At 40.0% G+C, this 11062-nt stretch overlaps 1 protein-coding gene across 2 annotated transcripts; it reads right to left on the bottom strand.

The window, feature by feature from the left end:
• Nucleotides 1-7842: 7842 nt before the first annotated feature.
• On the bottom strand, nt 7843-10707 carry LOC123424487 (thylakoid lumenal 15.0 kDa protein 2, chloroplastic-like). 2 transcript variants are annotated; one of them, XM_045108106.1, is made up of 6 exons: nt 10406-10707; nt 10215-10344; nt 9689-9779; nt 8870-8938; nt 8168-8277; nt 7843-8075 (listed from the first exon to the last, which is right to left on the bottom strand). In XM_045108106.1, the coding sequence occupies exons 1-6, from the start codon at nt 10690-10692 to the stop codon at nt 7983-7985; spliced, it is 780 nt and encodes a 259-aa protein (XP_044964041.1). In that variant the 5' UTR covers nt 10693-10707; the 3' UTR covers nt 7843-7982. The 2 variants fall into 2 exon arrangements, with proteins under 2 accessions (XP_044964041.1, XP_044964042.1); XM_045108107.1 differs by having other exon boundaries at nt 10215-10318; nt 10406-10675.
• Between the last annotated feature and the right edge of the window lie 355 nt (nt 10708-11062).

Raw genomic sequence — 11062 nt, 5'->3', positions numbered from 1 at the left:
ACGTCTCGGGCCTCTAAGAACAAGAGAGTCCTGAAAACATCAGCAGTAAATTCAACCACAATCGCTAAAAGAAAAGGACGACTTAGTTTATGAAGAAATATCATATCATACCATGAAAGCATAAGGTATTCTTCCTGTATGCTCCGATAACCAAATGGAGCGTCTTTTAATAAACTGGTCCTTTTCTCCTTCCTTGGACTCGTAGATTAAAGTACCACCTCGATCATCATAAAGTACGATAGTCTTTACCAAGCACAAATTTGTGCGGATAGAGAAAATATCAAAGAGAGTCTGGCCTGTAGGAAAATATGGTCGCGAGGGGATAGATTTCCTGATGAAGTTAACCATATCTTCCTCGGGGGAATTCCCAATCGAACCAGTTTCACTTGCACTTGTCAGTCTAGACAGTCCTTGCGCCTCACCCGAATCTGGTCCGTGTACTAAAGAAATCAAGGGAGATCGAGCTAACAGCAGGAACACCGGCAGTTTTAGTGCGGATCGGCTCTAGCGGCACCTCTGATCCACGCAACAGAATTCCACAAGAGCCAACAGCAGGTCCAGATGAAGTTTCTTCTCCGCATATCACCGGCGGCGGCGGCAGCATCATCGGATCCAAACCACCACGCCCATGTGAAGACATGGAAGAATCAGACAGCACCTGACCCAAACCAGTTGCATGTGCAGATCCTAGAGAATCGGCGCTTCTTCTGCTGATGATCAAAGATGATTCTTCCATGCTGCTGCTTCTTTTTTTGCTGATCAAAGGGTGAACCCAGTTCTTGCCAACGGCCAATCCTGCCATGAAGGCCATTGCTATTTTGCTCGCCTCACTGGTCCCTGGCCCGCTACCATTGTAATTCTCCTTGTGTTCTCCACCATCGCCGACACCCTCCGTGTTGTCATCACAACTATCAAGCGGCACCGAGACCCCGCACGGCCGCCGCCGTGCGTGGGTACCGTCGTCGCCGGCACCGCTTCTGGATGACGCGCGGGAAGAAGGTGGCCGGCGGAACACTTATATACGGATGTGAAGGGCCTCCGCACCTCCCACGTCGCCGTCAGCGCCACAAGATCCTCCGCCGGCGCTCACGTCGCTTAATAAATCGCCGCATCGAAATGCCGGATGAGTCGGGGAGGAACGGGCTAGGTTTTCGGCCGAGAGCGACTCAGAGCGCCAGGCGGCTTCACGGCCCAAATTCTGGATATGTTTCCCTTTTTCTTCTAAACGCTAACGGGCTGCCGTGGGTCTTCTCGACAAAAAATTATTCCTTCGGGGCCTTATGTTTATCAGTACATTTTCTATGATATGGCCGTTTCTTTTCGGGGAATTTGAGGATTCGCCACACCTTTTATTGCATTTTGAGGATTGCCCCCGTTAACCCTGTAACTAAGTATAGGTCACGTATTTGTTGTAATCTTGAGGATTTGACCCTGACGAGACCGGACCACGACAAAATGACCAACATGCCCTCATGTTGAGAAGGCACCTAAAATCCTAAAATCAGCTATGGATGATGTACTATGTAGTGCTTCATCGTCCATGGTTGTGGATAATGCCAATGAAGAAGCACTTGAGATCGTCCAGTCAATGGCGAGAGAAACAAGTGCTTTTGTTCACAATGATATTAATTTCTCAACATGTGATGTTCAACCCAATGTGACATCAATTTCTGACGTTGCTGAAAGCAATGAGCAATGCGGGTCTTCAGTGGTCGTGGATATAGAACCACCAATTGATTGGAGCCAAATTGAGATTGCTCCTCCAAATGAAGATGGGGTGGATGTTCCAATTACAGAGGAGAATATGTGCGATTTTCTAGGTATCGAGGAAGATGAGACACATGAATATATGTACCTCACTGATGAGCAATATATGTACCTAGTGAATATATGTACCTCACTGATGAGCAATATATGTACCTAGTGAATATATGTACCTCATTGATGAGGAGGACCAACAACTATTGACTGGGGCCGCTATTCCTGTTGATTACAAGATATCTCAAGAGGAGGTGATTGCATATGACAAAGAGAACCTCCGTTTGTATGTAGGTGCCTTGTTTCCTTCAATGGAAGAGTTTAGGATGGCAATAAAACAATATGCCATTAACAACGAAATTTACATATTGGGATCTAAAACATACAAAAAAAGATATCTCAAGAATTGCAGAGGCATCAAGTGTCCATGGAGAATAACTACTCGTTTAAGGGCAGATGAGAAATCAAAAAGGGTACTTACTTTATTGCTAACAATAACTTATGTTTCTAGTACTCCCTTTGATTCATATTACTTGTAATATGGATGGGGGAGTGATTAATTTTCTTTTATTGAATGTAGTACTATTTCTCATTGGTCATTTGTTTTGTATGGATGCAGGTCACTAAGATGAGTAAGAAACACAAGTGTTCTTCAAGTAGCAGAGTAAAAACCACCACTGCAACAGAAGGTTGGGTTGCAGCCAAGGCAATAAGTATATTCCAGAATGAGCCTACTATAGGATGTAAAGAACTACAAGAGAAACTCGAAGAAACTTATGACATCACCATTGGTTATGATACAGTTTGGGCGGGTAAATCTAGAGCCGAAAAATATATTTATGGCACTTTGAGGCCGAGTTTTCAGAATTTGCATAACTTCAATGCAGAAGTTGAGAAGAGATCTCCAGGGAGCATCGTAGAGGTTGATACCAAGGTAGTTGATGGAAAAGTCCACTTTCACAAATTCTTTATGGCTCTTAAACCTTCCATTGATGGTTTTCTAGTTGGTTGTAGACCATATCTTAGCATAGACTCCACGACATTGAATGGTAGATGGAGAGTACACTTGACAGCTTGTACATCATTAGATGGTCATAACTCGATGTTTACTGTTGCAATTGGGTTCATTGATGGAGAGACAAGGAAAACTGGACTTGGTTCATGACTCAATAGGGCTTTAGATCCAGTCCCTAATTTAGTTATATATACAGATGCATGTAAAGGTTTAGAAAATGTTGTCAAAAATATATTTCCTCATGTTGAGCACAGAGAGTGTTTTAGGCACTTGATGGCAAAATTCACAAAAAAAAAAATAATCAAAGGTGATGTCTTTTGTAGGATGTGGCATGCTGCTAGGGTATATAGGCCTGAAGTTTTCACCCATCATATGCAGAAAGTCTTGGCAGCTAGTAGTCGTGTGCATGAATATTTGTCAACCTATCACGGTTTGAAGTGGAGGAGATGCAGTTTCGATGCAGACAACAAATGTGATTATATAAACAACAATCTGGCTGAGTATTTTAATAATTGGATAAAAGACTATAAAGACTTGCTTGTTGATGAGCTTGCTGACACATATAGAGAGTTGTTGATGAAACTAGTATACAAAAGAAGGAGAATTGGGGAGAAATTGAGGGGAAAGATCATTCATGCTGTTATACAACAGGTTTTCAATAGGACTAGAGGGCTTGGTCATATGAAAGTTGGAAAATCAGGTGATGGTAGTTGTGAAGTCAGGGACACAAGCAAAAACAGTCTTAGGCATGTTGTGAAGGTTGACAAACATGAATGTACTTGTTTGGAGTGGCAGCATACCGGAAAGCCTTGTGAGCATGCTCTAGTATTTTTTATGTGGAGGAGAAACCCCAAATGGGTAGACTATGTTCATAATTATTTCTCCTTCGACAAGTTTAGGCCAGCTTAGGCAGGTGAGACTGAGCCCATGACGGATAGGAGTCAATGGCCTCATGTGGATGTTGGTTTTGACATGGATGCATCGGTTGACAAAGGGAGGCCGCCTGAAAGGCCTAGAAAGCAGAGGTACAAGAGTGCCCTCGAAGGTGGAAAAGGTGGTCCAAAAAAGAAAGAACCTAAACAGTTGGGCAGACAAAACAGATGCAAAAGATGCAATGAAGTAGGTCACGGACAAGCTAGTTGCCATTTAAATGGTCCCAAAAAAAGGTAAATAAGTATAACCAATTATACTTTGCATTATTTTTCTCATGTTACAAATTGTTTTCAGTTATATGCATTTTGTGTCATGTTACAGGAAGAGAAAACAGAGAGCAAGAACATATCTTGCTAAAGATGATGAGCCAGGACCTCAATTTGGTGTTGCTCCCATTGGCACACCCAACAGGCAAACTGGTCGTGTTCCTGTTGGCACACCCAACACGCAAATGTTTACTATTCCTGCAAGTCTCCATGATAGTCTCGGGCCAGTAACAAGAAGGTAGCGTGCAGTAAAATCGATATTTCATTGCAGTCCAAAGTTGATCTCTCATGTTGTATTGTATCCACTCTTTGTAGGATGCTGGCTACGGCCTTGGCTGATGAATCATCGGAGCCAATAGAGGATCATGTTCCAACAAAAATGCCTTCAGTCTCGCGTGCCAAAAAGTTGACCCCTAAGAGAAAGAGAACATAGATCGTGTCTTGCCTATGTGGTGAACTAAATGTTATATCACGTGATTTTTTTGGGCTAAACATGCTATCAGTGCCCTTTTGTGTCGAACTATGTATGGATGTCATGCAATTTATGGATGTGAGACTATGTTGATTCTTATGGATGGATGTCAGACTATCTATTATTGTAACCAAATGTTTGCACTTGACATGATTTGTGAAGAAATGTTGTCCAAATGGTAGCCTCATGATGTGCAATTTTTTGGCCAAAAAAATAAACTACCCAGAAAAGGTTGAAATAATTCCAGAAAATAAAGTATATTTAACTCAACATTTTGGGCAAATTTGAGCTCATTTGGCTAAACCTAAACTGAGAAACTTAAAATAAATCATTTACACTCTATTTCTGGGTCGAACTTGGCCTAAAATTGAAATTATGCATAATTGAAACAATATCTGAAACTCATGGATATTACATTGAGTATTCTGGATAAATTTCAGATCATTTGGCCGAACAAAAATTAAGTAACTAAGAAAATCATTAGCTCTTACTAGTCCACAACATTAGGAAGTACCTAGAATGACAAATCTGTAGTTTTGTTAGAGTTGTGACAGCACACACCTATGGAGCAGCTCGGGGAAGGCAGACCATGTTGTGGCAGCAGCAAGCTCGGCGAGAGTCAGTGGGACGAAGCAACAAGCTCGCCGAGGGTTAGCATGACGCAACAACAACTCAGGGAAGGTGCACACATTGGGTCCGTTCAAAGCTCGCGAAGGCACATCACCACGCAGCAGCAGCTCGAGGAAGGTTGCGGATAGTGGGGACGCAGCAAGCTCAAGGAGACACTGTACCATGCAGTAGCAGCTGGGGGGGTGCCCTTGCCGGTATAGCCGCTGCAAGGTCGCACGTCGGACGACAAAGGTTCCAGATCGGCCATCCACCAGGGACGAACATAGTACAAGAAAAAGGAAGAAGAAGATAAGGTTCGTACATGTCCGATTGAGAATTACTCAACCTGATTTGGGTCAGGGGCATTTTGGTCACAAAATTTGTACTATAATCTGCCAAATAATCAAAACCGTGTACGGAGGGTAAATCCTCAAGATTATAGAAAATGTGTGGCTAATCCTTAGTTACACGGTAAACAGGGGCAAATCCTCAAAGTGCAATAAAAGGTGTGGCAAATTCTCAAATTCCCCTTTCTTGTCTTATATAAGCATTGTTTAACTCAGACAAAAATGTTCCATAAACTATGCCAAGATACATTTAAAGATGAGAAATATTTATAAGCACGCGTAGGTTATTATGGGTCAAAATTATGCTCTTTAGGCAGAAAACAAACGGTGTATTTCATTAAAAAAACAAATGGTGTATTTGGTTTATGTTATTATAATGTTTTCTCCACCGCCTATATGTTTTCATGGCCTGAAGATACGTTAAAATCATGTTTGAATTTTTACGGTGGGAAATTTTATGTTGTGGTAACGTTAATATCGTTTTTATTTGAGTGAAGTTAGTGTTGAGTTCATTCTTGGGACCTCCTATTCGCCGCTTCTTGCGACAGACTGCCGGACAAACGCACAGGCGGCCCTGATTGGGCCGGCCCAATGGCGAACGGGCGAGTTGATTGTGCCAGCGACCATCCTCTGTAGCAAAAATAATTTGGCAAAAAACAAATAGAGCATCACCGAGGATTGAACATGAGACCTCCTGCAAAAAAAATCATGATAGCCAGCATAAATAATATGAGCTAGTGATTACATAGCAGCACAAGCTTATAAGAACCAGTACCAACAAAGATCCAAACAATTCTTTTTTTTGCGTTTTTGAATTCTTTGTTCGAAATTCAAAAATATGTTCTTGAACCTTATATTTGTTCACAAATTCAAATAAAAATTGTTTACAAATTTTGAAACCGCAAACATTTTTCAAATTGTGAACAAATATTGGAACATGTATAAATTTCAAATTTGTACACAAAAATATAAAATTGTGAACATTTTTTGAATTGTGAACAAATTTTGAAACCATAAACATTTTTCCCATTGTGAACCAATTTTGAAACATGAATAAATTACAAATTGTTGAAGAAAATTATAAAACCGTGAATATTTTTCGAATCTGCAAACAAATCCAGAAACCGTGAACATTTTTCGAATGGTGAACAAATTTTTAAATATGAACAAATTTCGAGTTGTGAACAAATTTTGAGACCATAAACATTTTTTGAATTGTGACTTTTTTTAAAGATGAAAAAAATTCAAATTCGTGAAGAAAATTATAAAATTGTGAACAAATTTTGAAACCATAAACAATTTTCGAATTTTTAACAAATTTTGAAACATGAATAAATTTTAAATTGTTTGAAGAAAATTATAAAATCGCGAACATTTTTATAACCTGCAAACAAATTTTGAACTGGGAACATTTTCGAATTGTGAACAAACTTTGAAACCATAAACATTTTTTTATTTTTGATTATTTTTAAGGATGAATAATTTCAAATTCTTGAACAAAATTATAAAATTGCGAACATTTTTTGAATTGTGGAAATCATTTGCAAACCATAAACATTTTTCGAATTTTGAACAACTTTTGAAACATGACTAAATTTCAATTGTTGAAAAAAATTATAAAACCGCGAAACATTTTGAATTGTGAACAAATTTTGAAACATGAACAGATTTCGAGTTGCGAACAAAATTTGAAACTATAAACATTTTTTGAATTGTCAACTTTTTTTTAAACTTGAATAAATTTCAAAAAGGTGAACAAAATTATAAAATATGAAAAAAATTCTAATCTTCAAATAAATTTTAAAACCATGAACTTTTTTTGAATTGTGAAGAAATTTTGAAACGTGAAAAAAATCGTAAACAAAATTATAAAATTGTGAACATTTTTCGTTAAATCTGTGCATATTTTTTGAATTATGAAAAAATTTCAATTCGTGAACACAAAATTATAAAATTTTGAACATTTTTCGAATTGTGAACAAATTTTGAAACCATAATTTTTTTTCGAATTGTGAACAAGTTTTTAAACTGTGAATATTTCTGGAATTGTGCAGAAATTTTGAAACCATGAAATTTTCGAATTGGTGTACAAATTTTAAATTAATAAAAAATTGAAATAGAAACAAAAGGAAAAAAGATAAAACAGAGAAAGAAAAAAATGGTTCAAGGAACCTTCTAGAAGTTTTTCAAAACCAGAAAAAAAAACGGCTGAAAATAGGTGCAGACCAACCAGAGTCGATCGAATCAGCCAAAAAGATGACTGAAATCAATGTTGGATCAGCACTGTGACAACACTGGCTATAAAAACCGGCTGGAACTGGCCGGTTCCCATGGCTGCGACAACTGCAAGGGGCTATTTCTTGGTCCTGGCGGCTGACTCTGCCCAGATCATCACATGCCAGGTGGTGATGATTTTGTATCTTTGCAGCATTCTAGCGAGGATAAACGAATGTCCTTTGACTTTCAAAAATTAAGGTGAAAACATGTTCAGTTTATGTAACTGACATTTCAATTATGTACATATAGTATTCGCTGGTCTTACGTTCGTCATGTCTCAGTCCTTCCCCGATGAACGTCCACCTCTAAAATACCTCGGAACAATTACTTGCCCCTGTGGGCTCTCTCAGGCAGCGCGATATTGCCGTCACGGCGCCTTCAATTGGACGCATCTCTCCCTGTCCCATGTAATGCCATAAACAAAGGCATGATCAGGAAAAGCTAGAGGAAAACTACGCAGCAATTACGAAGGTTAATCATGCGTGTTAACCTTTTCTTTCCAATAGAACATGTTTCCATACTTCCCTGCAACCCGACTCCAGAAGCTCTGAGGAATGTCTAGATCAATCAATGAACCAATGTTGAAATTTATAATGTTACCTACAAAAACAGAGCCACGCTTGAGCATTTCTGTCCTGCCAGCAAACACGAATGCGTGACAACACTTGTGTTTCAAAACTTATCTAGCAGAAACAAAAAATACTGTAAGGTGAGTTTTATTGCAAAATCGAAGGCGCTATGATGTAACAAATCTGGATTTCTAGATCAGGATCATGTGCATGGCATCGTACACACCCTAGTGCATGCACTTGTGTGCAATAGTGCAGCCTACATCAAAAAGTGTGTGTTGTTGCAAGATAATATTATGCAGACACGAAATATACACATCAGGAATTAACATCATTGAGTATGCCCTTAGGCTTAAATGACACATCAGCTGCATGGATAAGTGAACCGAATGGGTGTCATGATCATTCCTGCATCATGCTTCACCCCAGCAGTGTTTTCTTAATTCAGGAATCGCACTTTACAAATGATCTATATTTGAACTTTATTAGAGTTATATACTTAAATTTGCAATCAATATGGGGGATCAGTTCTGTTATTCAGATAGTAACAAAATAGCTATGGCAACAAACAAACAAAAAACTAGTGTAGCGTGAATATTATCTTTAAAAGAGAAGTATCATACCGAAGGTGGGATCTGCAACAAAGACTATAGTCCGGTCATCAACTTGCCAAAAATCCTTGATAGCCAATCCTATAAGACAGAGCATTAATCAATTTTTATGTGCTGCGAGCCTACGATACATGTGCACAACCATGAGAATGCGAATTAATGCCTCCTGTTAGCTATAACAGAGAAGAATAAAAGATAATATGCTAATAGCATAATAAAAGATTATATGATAATAGTTTATACATGCCATGTTGGCCAATGATAATCACAAGTACAAGCTCTACATTGGTTTTGAAAGTAAATAATTGCCACATAAGGAGAGAATAATCCTACTCCATATTACGCGAGGTTTCTGTACATTGATAAAAAAAATTACAGATTGTCGAGTAAAAAGAATCAGATAGATTCAAAAATTAATCTGCATAAGTCCAGCAAACTCAGGACATCAGCATCCCCGATCCAATTGAATACATACGCAGCTGCCCTCGTGGGCCAGACTTGTATTCCCCATGGTCAAAAGGTGCTATCTTAGGATCAGCAGTATATCTAATTGCGTGACTTCTGTAATGATTTTAACCAATAAATCTGTGACAGTATGTGACAAAACTGAAAACAATTGCGTACTGGAGATAATTTCAACAACAAGATAATATGTATCTTTTTTATGTGGCCAGTCCAGAAAATTTTACTAGCTCTATAGCGATATTCATCGTCAGCAATATTTGACCAGAGACATGCCATCCTTGCATGTATGTATGCACATATGAGCTGAAGAAGAAAAAAGATACAACGCGACTCATACAAATGTGAAAAACAAGAAGCAAAAGTCACCTGGTGTATCCGGATAATTTTGTGCGAGAACTCTCAACTTATACCCAGTGTCCTTCTCTAGGTCTTCTATCTCTTGGCGTATACGATTTTCCTAAGAACGAATCAAAAAAGTCAGCAACCGTCTAACATAACGTGTGTTATCCAATTATCAGCACCAAAAAAATAAAAGGCAGAGAGACTAAGGGCCTGTTCGGAAACGGCCCGCTCCGGCCACTCCGCTCCCTCGGAGCTGGAAATGAGGAGCGACAGAATGTCAGCTCCGTAGAAATGAACTGCACTCTGCTCCGCTCCACCATGGAGTTGGGAGCCGGAGTGTTTCCGAACGAGCCCTAAGACTACCCTCTGAAGGTAAGAAGTATTTGTAGTTGCATTGCACCCTTATGGAATGGAAGCCAATACGACGTGTTAAAAGAAAAATAGGCACAAGGGAACTACCACGCAAAGGATGGAAAACACCGTCTCATCCCACACCTCAAATTTGCAAAGTGGCTGTGAATCATGTACAGGATTTGAGGTGTGAAATTACCTGGCCTGAAGAGAGGAAACCGGCGACGTCGATGACGGTGGTGAACTCCTTGGGGAGCAACTCGGGTTTGTTGACCCCGGCCTTGGCATTCACCAGACCAACAACTGCAAAGCACAACGGGAAGTTCCCGCTAAAAAATTGCTACACTCAGGAAGCTGGATAATGAAGGAAGGATGAGATGGATGGCTTACAGCAGGAGAAGGACAGGGTGAGCGCGAGCGCGCCGGAGACGGCGGCCTTCTTCCATGGCACGGCGCCGGCCCAGGAAGCAGCCTCCCTGCCGGTGGCTGCGGCGGCGGGCGGCGGAGTCCGGCGGGCGGAGCAGCGGGCGACGGCGAGAGGATGCCGCGGGTGAGTGGATAACGGCGACGATGTGGACGCGGCTGCTGCTCCGTAGGGTGCCCGCGGGAGGGTGGATGGGACGAGCAGAACCATTTTTTTTTCCTACTGAAAATATGCGTCTCCTGCTTCTTTTCATTCTGACGGAGGAAAAAAACAGTCCCACTTGGGTAGTGTTTGGACTTGGTTTTAATTTTTATTATTATTTGCTTGAACTGGATATCGTTCAAAAAGAAGACATTTAGATTTTGTACAGTTTGGATCGTCGTAGATTATTCACACTCCCAACGTGAGAAATTGTCCGACTCCTTTGAAACACCGCAAACACATCCCAACTTAATATAAACCTTGGTAAATCTTCATCATGACAACCAAGGTTTTTTTCTCACGAATTCCATCGCTTTCATGAATTTCAAACCCGTTGATTTATTCTGCTAACTATTCAAGAATATATTTACCACAAATTTTAAGTTTCTGCCCAGATAAAAGATCGCCGTGTTTAATTGATC

This window comes from Hordeum vulgare, chromosome 2H, assembly GCF_904849725.1.
Source record: "Hordeum vulgare subsp. vulgare chromosome 2H, MorexV3_pseudomolecules_assembly, whole genome shotgun sequence".
NCBI classification, from domain to species: Eukaryota; Viridiplantae; Streptophyta; class Magnoliopsida; order Poales; family Poaceae; genus Hordeum; species Hordeum vulgare.
This window is presented reverse-complemented; position numbering and strand designations above follow the sequence as displayed.

What these genes read in the sequence shown, in the direction of transcription:
- LOC123424487 (XM_045108106.1), bottom strand. Translation starts at nt 10,692, where the DNA reads ATGAAAAGAAGCAGGAGACGCATATTTTCAGTAGGAAAAAAAAATGGT. An exon ending in CACCCTGTCCTTCTCCTGCT is followed by an intron (nt 10,345 to 10,405) that starts GTAAGCCATCCA and finishes GCAATTTTTTAG; the next exon opens with CGGGAACTTCCCGTTGTGCT. An exon ending in AAATTATCCGGATACACCAG is followed by an intron (nt 8,939 to 9,688) that starts GTGACTTTTGCT and finishes TCTGTCTTATAG; the next exon opens with GATTGGCTATCAAGGATTTT.